Genomic DNA, 16,259 nt, shown 5'->3' with positions numbered 1-16,259 from the left:
TGGTTCTTAGATTCATAAAACGCGTTGGGTGTGTGATAGAGATTAGACCTTTATTTATATGTCACTCGGATTTAATATGAGATAAAGTCTTAAAAGTACTCCTCCACGTTATGGGGTTGTGTTATGCTATACCCAATAAGTGAATGGATAGAAGTCAAGTCTAAATTGATTGAGTTTTAACTCCAATACCATGTTGGAAATTCCAACCCAAACAGATATTGTGTGTTTCGGTTCTAAAGAAGAGAAGGTATTAACCATAATTAGAGAGCAACTACAACAGTGCAGTTTTAAGTGGAGAATGGAGGGTATATGTCGTCCCATTTAATGAACCATGGATAAAAAGATCTTCCAATAATAACATTTTGTTGTCGAAAATTTATTGGTTGCAAGCATGAAACTCTGTTGACCTCCATATTGGTTTTAAACACGGACCCCCACTTAAATATATTTACAACTATACAGAAAATCAATATTGGGTCCCGCACCATCTCTATTACATCAAAAACTAAATCAACAAATTTACACAATTAAATCAATACATATAACATTTCATTTCCATTCACAATCACCTCAACAAAAATATGTCTCCCAATATATTTGGTTGTCCCCAATAGTATTGCACCATTGTGGTTGCCCCAAGTTCTTGGTCATCCTCCCTGGTCTGCTGGTCTCTACCTCTCCTTCTCCCTCCGCCCCTTTCTGGGTGCGCGCCCGGTTTATGGCTTCTATCCGAGTCATCTGGCGATTTCTCCCTTCCGGTTCTCGTGGGCTTCTTATTTAGGCTTTGGTCTGGACTAAACCCAGCATTCGCTCTGGGTTTATGGGCTACCCTGGTCATCTGACGATCTCCTCCTCCAGGTTCTCGTGGGCTTCGTATTTGGACTTTGATCTGGACTATCCAATTTTTTCTGAACAAGAAAACCTGAACCATACAATCATTCAAAGAATCCAAACTCTCCCACCTTGAAAACTCTAGGAAACGAGAAGATGCAATCACTCAGCAGAACCTGAACCATTCAATCATTCTAACCCTAATCTGTCTCACACTACCACCGGACCATGCCATCCCTTGCCTCACTCGAGCTTCCTCGCTACCAGACTCTCTTTTCTGCCTTTTCCCCCAAACCCGATCTGCTCCAAAGAAGCACACTTCCCTTCCACAAACATCTGTTGACCTCCTCGTGTCTTCCTCAAATCTCTATTTCATCAAGTTCTTTTGACAGGTGGGTCTTTGTTTTTGTCTGAATCACTTAATTATTCTTTTTTTTTTGGCCAATTTGTTAGTATTTTATTGCAGCAAAGGGAAATCTCTGTCTTCTCTGGCTCCTCTAGAAGCGATAGTGTTTGACATTGATGGGACTCTATGTGATTCAGATCCACTTCATTTTTGTGCCTTCAGAGAACTGCTTCTAGAGGTAATTAAAAAGTTTCTTTCTTTTCTCCATATTTGTTATACAACTCAGTCGTATGGTTGCCGGATTCGAGATCGGCGGTCTCCTTTTGCCGGATTTGAGATCGGCTTTCTCCAAGAGAACCAATTTCTTGTTCTTTTCATAATCCCTGGTAGTTTCTCTACACTGTTTTTTACTTCCTCTTCATGGGCCCAATTTGGCATGACCCCAAAAACCAATCCATCTCACTACACTAGGCCCAAGCCTATCAAGTGAGACCCGAGTCAAACCTGCCTATCAACCCACTGGGTTGGTGACAATTCCTCCTCCCTCAAAAACACCTTGTCCACAAGGTGTGAAATCCCAGAAAGTGAAATTGTTGCAGCCGCCAGGATCAAATGGAAAATTAGCAATGAACACTAGTTCATCTCGTGGTGTTTGAGAACTGTCTGAACCTTCTCCTTCGTTTGCAGCCTCCATTTGAGTTTCTATTACACTTAAGTTCATAGGCGTATCAAGAACAGGATGGTCATTATGAAACCCAAGACTTTCAAAATTTACAGCCAAATCTCCAACACCTACAAGCAGTCCATTCTCATTTGTAGATACCGAAGTTGTGCCACCCCTTGGAATATTTGATTTTTTCTCAAGCATATACAAATCAGATGGTTTCACCTTAATCACTCCATGCTTCATTGAATGAGTTTCTAAATTTATGAAATCCACTTCATCTTTCACCAATTCAGTCTCCTCTTTCAAACCTTCAGCACCTTCCACACAATATTTTTCCTCTTGCACGATATTTACACCATCTACAAGTACTCCTTTCTTTAGCACCCCATCAAACATTATACCCATCTCTTGACAAAATTTACTATCGCAATCAGCACAAAAAATACTATCGCAACCAGCAATGATGAAAATATGTTCCCCATTCGAGTAATTTCGTTTAACATCCCTCTCTCGACCGGTTCTTGTTGGAAGCAAATGATCGAACACCTTACATACATTACAAATTCCCCCTTGTGAACCCAAAAGTATGACCAATCTTTCCATTCCATCAACCTTTATCAACAGTTTCTTTTTGTCAAGCTTATTCGACATTCCAACTAACGAATTATTCATCTCATAACCACCGGGGTCATAAACCCCTCCATTCACAAGCTTCAATGGAATTGGTTCTACACAACATCCCCTACTTGCAAAGGCATCTACCACAAAGGTCCAAGAACACATTTTTCTTTGGACCATTTCCTCAAACAACTTGTGTGCACCAATAAATAATCCAGGTTTTGTTTTAAAATTCAGCAGCCCATCAAGCAACTCCATATCATTCCCTTGTTGTCTAGACTTCACACCCGAACACAAATTTAAAACAAGAATGTCTATTACCTGCTGCCTCTTGCCCTGCACTGGACAATCTGTTACTGCATCAACGATGATGCTCTCGACCGCAACCGGTAGCTCAACATCGACCACGGTGGCTGGGTTGCCAACTCCGAAGTTCGTTAACCCTTTATCTTCATTTGGTAGCACCGGTTCTTCCACTACTAACCTTTTATCTTCATTCGGTACCACCGATCCTTCAACCATTAACCCATCATCTTCAATGCTAGATGCAAAGATTGGCTTGTACCCAAAACAACGAGATGTGGCTTCTGTGAAGAGTGCCCAGTCATTCAAGACACGGTGACAGTGGTTCTTCTCCAGCACCTTGATCCAGCACCTTGAACCATTCTAAGGCTTCACCCTCGCAGAATCGTCGTGCAATAAACGGTCTTTCACTTGAAGGCACTCTGTATTCTTCAAAGAGTATCTCCGCAGTGCAAATCCAGGACATTGGATTTTGTCCATTGAATTTAGGGAGCTCCAACTGAACATGAGGTGTTGAATTCGAACTCAAACAACTATAGCGATCTGGAAATAGAGAAGGAAAAGCTAAATACGCCATAGATCGATGCGAGAATCGTCTTCCTCTGATACCATTTGTTATACAACTCAGTCGTATGGTTGCCGGATTCGAGATCGGCGGTCTCCTTTTGCCGGATTTGAGATCGGCTTTCTCCAAGAGAACCAATTTCTTGTTCTTTTCATAATCCCTGGTAGTTTCTCTACACTGTTTTTTACTTCCTCTTCATGGGCCCAATTTGGCATGACCCCAAAAACCAATCCATCTCACTACACTAGGCCCAAGCCTATCAAGTGAGACCCGAGTCAAACCTGCCTATCAACCCACTGGGTTGGTGACAATATTTTTCAATGTAAGAGAGATTGTTATTATAGCATTTCATTTGTGCAGGTGGGTTTCAATGGTGGAGTTCCAATAACAGAGGAATTCTTCGTTCAGAATATCAGTGGTGGGCATAATGAAGATCTATGTGGGGTGTTGTTTCCTGATTGGGATCTCCCAAAAGCCAGAAAAATCATAGAAAGAAAGGAAATTTTGTATCGTAGGTAACAACTTCAAGCGCCTCTTTACACCATGCTTGACAGACAGTATATGCTTGATGTAAATTGTTGATAACCCATCAAGATTAAAGCTTGTTTTGCTTCTATTTGTTGATCAATGACAGATTGGCGTCAGAAAATCTAGACCCAGTAAAGGGTCTAAGCAAACTGTGCAATTGGATTGAAGACCATGGATTGAAACGAGCTGCGGCAACTAATGCCCCAAGACCGAACGCAGAGCTTATGCTGTCAATCTTAGGACTAACAGATTTCTTTCCAGCACTCATTATTGGGGAAGAATGTGAAAGAGCAAAGCCATTTCCTGATCCTTACTTGAAGGCACTCCATGCTATCAATGTGTCGCATAAGCATGCTTTTGTGTTTGAGGTTTGGCTTCTTGCTTCACCAGTTTACTATTTTCTTTATGCTCTTCAGATTCTGGGTGCCAACACACTTCCAAATGCACCATTTTAGGCCTGAACCACCACCGCGTTCAGATAAAAAAGTATTTGGCCTAGCGCCGTCTGATCGCATTTTCTGCGTCAAGATACAAATTTTTTTTCCAGTCAATATCAATGAAAAATATGTAATTTTACCCTCACATTGCTACATCTTTTTTACCCAAAAACTTTTTTGTCACGGCAACTCACCTTTAGCTCACTACAATTTCGGAACTCGCCTCACCCTCTGTTTACTTCCAATGCCCATTACTGTCAATGCCCAGTTTATGAAACAAGGATTTATTTTATGTTCTTGACTGTTGATGTTGTCTGGGAACTGTTTCTTATTTGCAAGGATTCTGTTTCGGGTGTGAAAGCTGGGGTGGCAGCAGGGATGCCGGTCATTGCTGTAGGCACAAGAAACCCAGAAAAGTTGTTGACAGAAGCAGGGGCGATTTTTGTCATCAAGGATTTTGATGATCCAAAATTGTGGAAAGCATTAGAAGAGATGGAAGAGAAGGCAGAGTTGGCAACAACTGCTGCAACTTAGTTTTTGCTAAACCCTGTACCAAAGTTCTCAAAGATTCAGCGACACATCGGCAAATCGATTTAATCTTTATATCTTGAATAAATTTGATGTCTTCGTACAAAAGTTTTCAGAATTAACCTTACACAGTATTGCAGGCAACTAATTAAAAGTTAAAACAAGCTGAGAAGCAAAAAACAAAAGAAAGAAAATAAATGAACTAGGAAAATTGAATAAAAGTGGAAGCCAGGTCTAAAGATATACAATACACAAAGATCAAAACAAAAGCAAGATCCAGTACAGTGTCTCAATCCAACTAGCAATATCAAAAGGATATTGCATAACAATAAATAATGAAGTGAGAATGTGACGAACAAAATCAATAAGAATAATTTATCTCTGTAGCTATAATACAAGTCATATATATCCAGTAGTCGATCTCTCAATGGGTCCAGGATACAGAATCAATCTCATCCCTCGCTTGCTTGTATAATTCAAGTCTTTTAGCACACTGTTGTCTTCTTTCCATCAATGCTGGGTCTTCATCTAACATCTGTGCAAGCTGCTTACCCTGAAATAGTTGAGTAAACCAACAACAGCAGTCAACTGCTGTACTAAGCCTATAGGATATAATTCCAGCATCCAATGGAATTGTATAAAATAAATTGCAAAATTTTCATTCATAGACCCAAATCCATGCAAACAACAAAAGAATATGGGGTGAATAAGAGTGTACCTCTTTCTTCCCTATCTGGGTGTAGAAGTAGTTGAGCAATGACTGTTTCGCTTCCCTAACTTGGCAATAAACCACGGCTTTAGGAACTGTGATTTTTAGTGTCTCAGACACCATATGAATATAAGAAGAAACATTTGATCCTATCCTCCTGAAATGCCCCTCTGCATAACGGTCAACGTTGGTGGAATCAGGATTTCCCCCCTTTTCCACTTCCTGAGGAAGCCTCCTAAAGAACTCAACAGTCAAATATGAAGATTCCATGTCCACCAACCGAATAACAGTCTTCTTGCTCTCGTCTCGGAACTTCTCCAAGGCCTCACCAGAAGCAGCTGCTAATTCAGCTTGCAGAGTTGGAAAACGCTTCAACTCCTGCTTAGTTGCAAAACAACATTAGAGATCTTCAAATTTACCTAAGAGCCTCCCCATCCATAAACATACAAGAAAAATTTTACTTTAACAATCAGAGATCTTCAAATTTACCTGAGTTTCTGCAATAGACTTTCTTACAAGTTCTTTCAAAACAAAATGAACCTGCATACATTGCAATATCTATTATGAGTTTATGAAAGAATAATCTTTTCCAAAATGAAAATCGGTAACTTCCGCATAAAATATATTTCAATTGATTCAAACCAGTAGGGCAGTATATATAGACATAACGTAAATCCTCACCGCATCCACAGAAGCTTCAGCTGGGCCTCTAAAATAATTCAATGCACTCTCAATGAGACGCCGATATCCTTGCTCTGGGGCAATCAAGTGTGGCTGATAACCATCTGCCTCTGAAACAACCTTCCTTACATTTTGAATAGAAAGGTGCCGATCAAATGGAAGTTTCCTCAAAGCAGCAGGAAGCTGGTTGTCAAACACACCATAAATGCGATCACCACCAGGTCGCCTAAGATTCAAGGACCCAAAGCCAACATCAGAAAATTGCATCCCAAGCTTTGAATTAATAAATTTAAGACGGGTCAAATACCACAGAAATACAATTAAGTACTGATGTGAAAATATTACACCATGACTACCCCAAATGTTCAAGGGTAGGGTAAATATTGAAAGATTAAGAATCTATAAGAATTGCCAACACGAAAAAAAATCAAGAAATTTATTCATTAAGAGAAAATCACTTACCCTCCATCCAAATGTTCCTTAAAAATCCGATCAAATGCACGACAAAGTTCCAAGATGGTGTACAATTGAGCCTAAAATACAGAGTCTAAGTTACGGGCAATACAAAAGAAAATCTAATTCACCAAGTATCGTAGCAGATTAATGCCACTCACCCCAGCATCAACAGCAATAGGCCTGCCAAGATGGTCCATCTCTGCTTCGAGTTCATCAATAGTTTTGTTTATCAAAGATAAGATGCTTGGTATCCGAGCCCTAATTACAGATTCCAAGTGCTGAAACCAAGATCACACGATCAAATAAATATTCCAGACAAAACTGAAACCCACAATAATTCTAAATGTACTAGAAATTGAACCTTTGAGAGAAGTTTAGCAAGATATTCTGAACCCATTTTACTGGCCAAGTGTCCATAATCAGGACTAGTTGCAAAGTATTCGCGCTCTTTGCGCCTTGCAATGATCATATCAACGTTTTTATTTATATCAGCTTGTGAACGGTTCACAATTCCAACCCAAGGATATTGCAGCCGGTACGATCTTCCTTCAAGAACCTGAAGAGAGAGAATCAAACATTATTCTGGGAAACAAGAAATCAGGACAAGCAGTACTAAGAATAATGTATACAACCTGAAATTAAAAGAGTGTAAGGATTCTTCCTAATGCTCAAACATATGATAGTTACACATCCTTTCTTTTCCTTATCTAAGAAATGGTTCTGATTCAAATGCAACTTAATTTGCCTCAACCCTCAACTTCACTACTTGGAACGAGGCAAACAGATTAAGAAAACACAAGCAAACCCAAACATAACTCATAAGCGCAATTATAAGGAAGCTCTTTTGCTTACTCGGACTGAATACAACTAATGTTCACACATATGACAGTTGCACATCCTTTTCTTTTCCTTATCTAAGAAATGGTTCCGATTCAAATGCAACTTATTTGCCTCAACACACAACTCCACTACTTGGAATGAGGCAAACAGATTAAGAAAACACGAGCAAACCCAAGCATCATAACTCATAAGCACAATTATAAGGAAGCTTTTGCTTACTCGGACTGAATACAACTATACAAATTGAAACACATAAAAGGAAAAGGGGGTGGGGGTAAACGTACATCCAATGCATTAGTTCCCTTGTCCATCAAATCAAGCTTTGTCATGACCCCAAATGTTCGTTCCCCTGCAATGGATACAGATAAAAATTGTGTAAGGACTAAGGAAGACTCAAACAAATAAAAAAAACAAAACTATTTTTTAAATTACATTGTAACATATACAGAACATACCTGAGGGATCCACTTCCCTAGCAAGTTTGATAGCGTCTGATGTTGCTATATCTTGGTTTGCCGGGCTTATTGCCAATATGATACAATTGGGCTACAAATATCACATAAATATCAATGAGAATGCGCAAAGATGACAAGCAATGATGTGGCGATTACAAAACTGATTAAGGTGAGCTGGGCTTTTCAAAAGAGTCACCACCTTTTACTTTCCCTTTTCATTTTGGCCAGAGATAATGGTTAAATCATCCCTAATTTTTCTAAACATTTGACATAACCTTTATAATAGAAAATTTCACAATAATGAAACTTCACTCACCCAACCCAAATTGTTTAAAATGCTACCTTAATCATCTCATTACCTTCTCAACATAAGAGTGGACCATGCTTTCAATATCTTGAACAACACTTTCAGGTTGTCCCTCTGAAAAAATAATCATCTCCATCTAAGAGTCAATTACAAAATGAATATATCATTTAAAATATGAAATATATATATAATAAGCAAAATTTACCAACAGCAACTTTCGTTAATCCAGGTAAATCAATCAAGGTTAAGTTGACAACTGCAAATTAAGGAACAAAATTTAGTTAGTATTGAAATTTCTAACATAATAAATAGAATCAACAACCGACACTCCAAACATTAATATAGAAACAGACATAAACAAAAAGAACACAAGAGCACTAAACAACACACCATTGGGAGAATATATGCTTAAATGGATAGGAACAGGAGATATTTGTTTTGTCTTCCCTGTTACTCGATCAGTTTCATCCTGAATTTCCTTGCGAACCAAAGCTGCAACAAGAGATCAGTTCCAATAACACTTTCGTACTTCTTTTTTTCAAACAGTGGTTAAATTGTAGATAGATCAATAAACATCATGAAGTAACAATAACAAATGTATACCGAAATCAGTGTATTTTCTCTTGGGAAGGTGAAGAAACTCGGCATACTCCGGTGACCCATCATCAGTCTGGTGAAGCTGCAAGACCAGAGGCCGTCTAGTCACAATTCCTGCAATTGTTCGCGAAAGGCCTCCATAATTGAACAACAGAATCGACATAACTAAAATATGCATCATCATCTCGAAATAACTAAAAAAAGGGTACAAACCGGATCCTCTGGGAAGAAAGTCCTTCCCCACTATGCTCTCCAAAACCGAAGACTTCCCTGAACTCTGTTGCCACAAATAAAATAAACCAATAAAAAAAAATTTTAAAAAAAAAATCAACCATCAAAATGGACCTTTTCTCTCTCTAAAATATTAGATTTTTTTCCTAAATTCTCTCCGTGAAAAAAAATATTCAGTAAAGCATTCTCTAGAGCTCAATTTTTGGAAGAGAAGGGAATAGAAGAGAGTAACCTGACCACCGACGACCGCAACAGAAGGAAGAGCTTCCCAGAGAGAAGAGAAAGAATTATCGCCGCCTCCATAGTCTCCAAGAACCGTACATGCTCTCTGGATCCGATTCACCAACCCTATCAAGCTCTCCATGGACGACATCTTCAAACTTAGACAGCAAGCACGAGAAGCAACAAGAATCCTAAGAAGACTGGTCTAAAGACTTAAGGACAAAGAATCTAAGAAGAAAGAGCGAGCTTGAGATGAAATGATCAAACGAACGCCTTTGAATAAAACTTCCAGAAATTATATATTTTGCTAAAAAAATACGAATAATGGGTTTTGGTTCGTCTGTTTTGGGAAATTCGTGACAGGCAGTCAATTGGACGTTGCGAAGCAATTTCATCTCAGGAGCCGCAGCTTCTCATTTTAACGTCACGCGTTTGAAATTTTGAAATTTGAGAAAATGGGTCCCACCACAGTTACTTTTGAGTTGTCAGATACGAAAGAACCTAACGGACGGAAGGGCTCACTGTTGGGCCTCCAATTGGTTTAAATTGGGTGGGCTTGAAGCTTATTATCGCATCAATCTATTTCAGGCTGAAGGGCCCCTAAGTTAGTTTGATGGGCTGGGCTTAACATACATTGTTTTGAAGTTGGGCCCCCAAGTTAGGCTGAATGGATAAGGCCTTCCTGGCAAAGACTATAAGACAAACTCTTTTTTTTTTTTGATAACGTGAAACTCACTCAACTGTCTATCGGATAATTGATTGGTAAACTCCAACTCACATGAATGTTATTATTGACACTCAATGCAGAAAGATAAGGCAGGGTGCCATTAGCACACGTTGGATTAAGTAAGGGTCTATATTGTAAATTGCACTGATAAAAACACGTATGAAATTTGAACTCATGACCTCCCACTTGTGTTAAAAATTACAGCAATCAAATTCACCGTCTCAACCAACAATTCATTGTTCAAGAAGGCAAACTTGCCATCATAACAAGCACTTCACCTCGATAATCCCTTTCCATTGTAACTAGTGCCATATGATATTTCCAATAAGCCACATTGAAGTTCAATTCCTAAACTTTGTAGTTCATCTGTTAGTGTTTGTAAATTCTTAGGTCATTAACGTGGTATTAGGAATAACGTTTATTATTATGGAATGACGTGTTGAGGCTTAAACCCTTTTTTGTTCAGTTTCATGTTTTGAAAGGGAGGTGGCTCCCATTGACACCCCCTGCTCTCAAAGCTTGTCTCCTTCGCCATCAATGAGTCTTAGCACCCTTAAGAATTGTAACACAACCAAGATGGTGAATGATGTTGATAATCAGAATAACTTTTCTAAATGATTTAGTTAGCTCCTTTGTTTTTTTTCCTCACAAACCAAAACTTGGAAGATGTTGTTGCATCATTGTCTCTGAATAAGTCCGATACTGCAAAACAGGTTAGGAGGGAAAAGAAGAAGTCTATTTGATCAATCAATCAATTAAACAAAACAAAGTCTATAACCACTATGAAGAAGATAGTGGGGTATGATCAATATAATAAACAAGTAGAATGGTAAGAGAGAACTCAATTATCAGAACTGTCCAATTTTGACAAATAATTAAGCCACCATCACCATGATTTGGATAGTCGGTTCTTCAGTACTTCTGTACGTCAACTCTGCTAATCCAAATTTAGACTTAGGAATCTCATACATCACCACTATATATTATATATTAACACAAAAGATAGAAAGAATTGACTGGATTAAACTATGAAGCCATGCCAAAAACATTTGGAACTTTTTTTTTTAAACGGGGAGGGAGATTCGAATCTTGGTCATAAGGGTGATACACACTATCCTTATCACTCTAACTAGTGGCTCGAGTGTATTTGTAACTTGATATAGTAATCCAAACAACATGAGAAATTCATGTTTAGAAATAATGCAAAAAACCATAAAGAGTACACTACCACTCTTTTTTTTTAGTTTATAATAATTTTGTGATAAAATAATTGATTTTTAAAAATATATATAATCTTGCTATGTGGAGAATTTTCTTGGACACTAAAGTGTTCACATATGTTTTTAAAGATAATATACATATAGTATATATTTATATATATACCATGAACTTGGACACATTGGCATGCATCCCGGAGGAAAAGAACATCCTATTCCTATCCAAGAGGCAAAACCCAAAAAACAAATCTCTAAATTGTAGATACGAATATATGATATGTCAAATGGCTGAATAAGTCGACAACTACAAAAGCCACTACAATGGCGGATTTAGATTCAATGTACAAATACTTTTGGGAAAAAATATATAAAAAATTTGAACAGTGTAGTTAAATAAAAAATAAGAAATTCAACGTTTTTCACAAAATATGAATACAGTATAGACATGATCGCAGCAATAACACCAACAAAATTATGAAAAACAAGCAATGTTTTGCTAGCCTGAGCTACTCACTCCTTACTTTAACCTTATCCAAACATCTTACTGATAGAAACAGACATGAATTAAACGTTCACGCAATCAGCACAGTATGACTACTAATTGGTGAGTTAAGTGGCTAGCCAACTATGACCAAAACCCAATTCTGAAAGGAAATTCTCTCAGAAAACAAAAAATTCTGAAGAATTTGCGATTTTTGCTGCTCAACCTCCTTCCTCCAAGCCAACAAATTAAGCAGAACGGTTATCATCATCATCAAAGTTTTTATCACAAAAGTTTGGGGTTGGCTATATAAGTTTATGAGAATATCAATAGGAATCCACATCCACCTCTCAAGTAGGGAACGCTCCAACAATATTCTCATTTAGACTCATGTTCTTATGTTTGACAAAATTTACGCTAGTTACAAACCTACCGCAACCCTCCTCCTTTATCTGGACTTGGGATCGGCTGCAGGCGCAAACGGAGTTAAGCAGAACCATTATCAAGAGGTAAAAATCCATTCCAATATAGTTAACACAGCAAACCCTTTAGTGTGGGTGGTTCAAAGTAAGTATCCGTCAACTCTATTACACCTTTTTGAGGATAGCAATGGCGCACTTAGAAACTGGTAAAGCTAAAGTCACAGGTTGCCCTATAATCACCTATTGCTAACCCATCTTGAAAATTGTAGAGTAAGAATGATTTAAAAACCTTAATACAACAGGCTCCGTTGTAACTTGTAATAGCATTTTGAGATCAAAATGATGCATTTTTTATTTGAAAAGAAAATTAAATTCAACACAAATAAAACATAACAATTCTAAAACGTATGATATAAACTCAACACATTCGACAATTCGATCTCAATAAATGGTAACCCCATCCCCCACAGCCACACTTGAACGCGGCATCTTTTTCCAAATAGACAAGCAGCCGTGTGGTTAAAACTTAAAAGGACCATTGGTGCTGGCCAACCAAGATTGTGACACCTCACTTTTGTCCAATATTCCTAACCAACTTGTTTCTCACACCCGACTTCAAATTGTTTGAGGGTAGTGTTAACGGGTATCCTAAGGACACTTGTTAAGGATTGAAGTATCCAATATTTATTGTATTGGATTGGATTAGCTCGTCATTAAAAACCCATCTAATAATAACATAAAGCAGTCAACACTACAAAAGGAAGGGGAAAAAAAAATCCTTCTACAGTTTCTAACCATAAAAACCATCAAACCTTTTTTTCTTTGTTTATTTGGTAATAAATCAGATATGTTATACGTATAGAACTGTATTATATCTTATTATGTCAAAAAACTTAATTTTTCAATCTACAAAACCCAAGTAAATCACTCCTGCAGATCTTGTTTGCATGTCCAATATTTCTGTGTTTGGATTCCTCTCTCTCTATTCAAGAAAGATATGAGTCTCATTCCCTTGTATATAACTATATATACAAACTCCCAACTTTCTCTGTCTCAAGTCTCTTGACGCAGAACCAAGAAGAAAACAAACGCCAGCCTTTGTTTTCCTCATCACATCTCTTCCACCAACAACAGGAGACCCAATCGCAATAGCATATAACGTATACATATACATAAGCACACAAGCGGGACGTTTATAGTCACAGTGAAAGTAAATGAGTTGCACGAAGCACCCAACTGACCTGAGTAGCACCGTGGGCGTCTGCGCCTCTTGTCTTCGCGAGCGGCTCTTCGAGTTCATGGTCGTACAAGCCCAGGCCCAGCATAACCAGCACCAGCAGGCCCAATTGACGCAAAAAGCCCATTCACGCGCCTCCGCAGCTGAATCACACAGGAAGTCCGACTCCGAACCTCCGCCTCTGCTATTCCCGTGCTCCGTCTCTCCATACGTCACTCGCCGAAAATCTTACCACACCACCACTACCAATTTGGACAATCACTTCGATGTACGATTCTACAGTACTCCTCAAGTAGGCCCCGGTTACAACACCGTCAATGGAGTCACTACTTCCATCACGACGTCCAGATCTTTTAGCAAGTTCGCCAGATTCCCTCTTCTCTGTAGAATATTTAGGTCCAGATCCGAGGATATCAAGACGGATCCGAATCAAAATTCGGATGCTGGAGATTCGTGCAGTGCATCATCGTCTTCGCCGTCCTGGTTCGCGAATATTTTCAGCGCTACACGGAAGAAGAAATCGAGGTTCCCAATGGTCGATGCTTCATGTACCGGATGCCACAGACCTCGAAGGAGGGCGGATAGGGGAATGTTGCCGGTAGAAGGATTAGAAACCGTTTGTGAAAATTCCGATCATCGTCCTTCCGGTAGTGGAAATTCTGATGAGTCGTCTCAAGTCCCAAAAACGCCGGTGGGAGGACCATCGGTGGCACGGCGAGGGAAGCCAGGGCAGGGCCGGAACGTGTCGACAGGGTTGGTATTTTGCTTGAGGGCGAGCCCGAGCAGGCAAGGGAACCAGAAGGGAGGTCTGCCGCCGGTTTAGGATATTCCGCTGATGTCCGAGTTCCGGCAAATCCTCATCTTGCAAGTGCAGCAGCACATTGTGCGAACCGGTCGAGGAAGGTGGCGGATTTCGGGAGAGTCAATCACAACCGTTAACTGGCATTTTGACTGCGGTGATTTGACAATAGGAATGTACGATTTTGCCCTTCCCAAATTTTCATTTTGTGGGCTGTTATTTTTTTTATACCGTTTATAAATATAATTTATCTGTTATACATTATAAAATGGTTATTTTCATCTAAAATATTAAAAAAAAAGAAGTTATTTTATTTTTGTACAAAAAAATAAATTTATTAAAAAAAAGAAAAATAAATTAATGGCATAATAAATTTGTCGGTCAATGTCTTAACGATGTTTGCTCACCAAAAAATTTAAAGACCCAAAATATCAAAACTAATAAAAATTAGAAGATTACTCTGCCATTGAATTATTGTTCAAGTATAAAATATATGAAACGTAGTTTTTAAAGCACAAGGATTATCTTGAACCAATTGATCACAACAAAGCTAAATATGATTTGAAATTAATCTCTAATCCGTAACACTGTAAAATGTTCAAGAGTGCTAAAAACTACAAACCAATTGGTGATTGAACGGCAAATTATTAGCATGTAAGGGACATCTCACCCACTAGGATGTGGGTTCTAGTCCTATCCCTCTTAATTTCCCTTAAATTAAAAAAAGAAAAAAAAGAGTGCTAAAACTAAAATTCCTAAACCAAATTTACAAAAGAATAATCTCCTTTATTAGATGAATTGCAAATTAAAGAACAAAGTCAAGTATATAATGTGTCCTTGAATTGCAAATTAGGGCAAAAGTTCCACTTGTCCAGTTAATAACTAGGTGGTATAAAGGTCTAGAATAAAGGTACGGCCTTGATCATGACATGACCAAATCTTCTTTATTAACGGGGCCCCACAAGGGTCTTCAAGAAAGGTGGGGCCCTTGATGATAGAGACATGACCAAATCTTTCTTTATTAACGGTCAGAAAAGGTAGGTCGTATTCATATGAATTCCGAATACCGTATGATCTACGATATTGGATGACAAAGGTATATTGGGGGGAATATGTTCCAGTACGGTCATGTCCTTTTAATGTTTTGGCTCCAACCGTTTGATTATTTGACTTTTGTTCTGGTGGTAAGCAGGTTTGATTTAAAGCCAATAATGTTCCTTTTCTTTTCTTTTATTATTTTCTTCTTTTACTTGGCTTTATTTTTTTGAGAATTTTGAATCATGAGTCAGGTTCTTTGGCTTTTGATTTTGATAAACAAGGGCTCATTTGAATTCAAATTTGTGTTAATGATACCAACAAGAGGTGGCTCGATTGACAATCGACTGAGTTAAGCATTTGTGTGTCAAATGTTCGATTTTAATGGGAAACATATTTTTGAGCGGTATTCCAAAAAAGAAATTTGTATTAATGATTATATATATATATATATGTATGTATGTATGTATGTAGGTATGTATGTATAGAAAGACCAAGACTATTGGATGAAAGAGTTTTTTCAAATCAAGATTTGGTTGGATGTCCTTTTTCATGAAATGTTGAATGTAGTTTAACAGTAATGTGGAAAAGGGTTATGAATAAGAAGCTGCTAGGTTCAAACAAGAAAGTCCTTGCATTCTAATTAATTGTCATTGAATTAAATACTTTTTTATAGTGGATGAAATTATGTGTTGAATTGTCATAGAATTGAATTCTGAAAAAAAAAAAATTTAATTAAGAAAATATAATAAGAAACATTAAGAGAGACAATCACATCTGTGTTGACTAGAGATCGTTTTTCCAGAAGTTGACGAGATCGTTTTTCCAGAAGAGTTGATGTAATGTCACATTGTCATGTCATTTTGGAGAAAAAAAGTGAAACCACTTTTAGTCATAGAAATTTTAACCTTTTTCAGGTTCTCTTGAAAAGAAAACACCACAAAAAACGGAAGAAGAAAACACCACAAAAGGGAAGCGTGCCCACAGAATATTGGATGAGCTACCGAGTGATCAATAAAT

At 38.1% G+C, this 16,259-nt stretch overlaps 2 protein-coding genes and 1 pseudogene across 2 annotated transcripts; 2 read left to right on the top strand and 1 right to left on the bottom strand.

Moving 5' to 3' along the window:
• Positions 1–648: 648 nt before the first annotated feature.
• Positions 649–4,931, top strand: LOC119984159 (haloacid dehalogenase-like hydrolase domain-containing protein Sgpp). Its single transcript, XM_038827981.1, has 5 exons — positions 649–1,223; positions 1,298–1,415; positions 3,691–3,845; positions 3,965–4,226; positions 4,635–4,931. Exons 1-5 carry the CDS (start codon positions 1,060–1,062, stop codon positions 4,827–4,829), a joined length of 894 nt encoding a protein of 297 aa, XP_038683909.1. The 5' UTR covers positions 649–1,059; the 3' UTR covers positions 4,830–4,931.
• Positions 4,932–5,034: 103 nt separating this feature from the next.
• LOC119984158 (dynamin-related protein 1E-like) lies at positions 5,035–9,698 on the bottom strand. The gene is made up of 15 exons (XM_038827980.1): positions 9,332–9,698; positions 9,082–9,145; positions 8,875–8,982; positions 8,662–8,763; positions 8,477–8,527; positions 8,324–8,385; positions 7,965–8,055; positions 7,794–7,858; positions 7,031–7,225; positions 6,828–6,947; positions 6,676–6,746; positions 6,214–6,439; positions 6,022–6,072; positions 5,542–5,910; positions 5,035–5,376 (listed from the first exon to the last, which is right to left on the bottom strand). The coding sequence occupies exons 1-15, from the start codon at positions 9,470–9,472 to the stop codon at positions 5,248–5,250; spliced, it is 1,845 nt and encodes a 614-aa protein (XP_038683908.1). The 5' UTR covers positions 9,473–9,698; the 3' UTR covers positions 5,035–5,247.
• Positions 9,699–11,010: 1,312 nt separating this feature from the next.
• Positions 11,011–14,459, top strand: LOC119983699 (annotated as a pseudogene).
• The last annotated feature ends 1,800 nt before the right edge of the window (positions 14,460–16,259 follow it).

The sequence above is a fragment of the Tripterygium wilfordii genome, chromosome 18 (genome assembly GCF_013401445.1).
Source record: "Tripterygium wilfordii isolate XIE 37 chromosome 18, ASM1340144v1, whole genome shotgun sequence".
Classification (NCBI taxonomy): Eukaryota; Viridiplantae; Streptophyta; class Magnoliopsida; order Celastrales; family Celastraceae; genus Tripterygium; species Tripterygium wilfordii.
The sequence above is the reverse complement of the archived record's forward strand: the minus strand, read 5'-3'. Positions and strand labels throughout refer to the sequence as shown.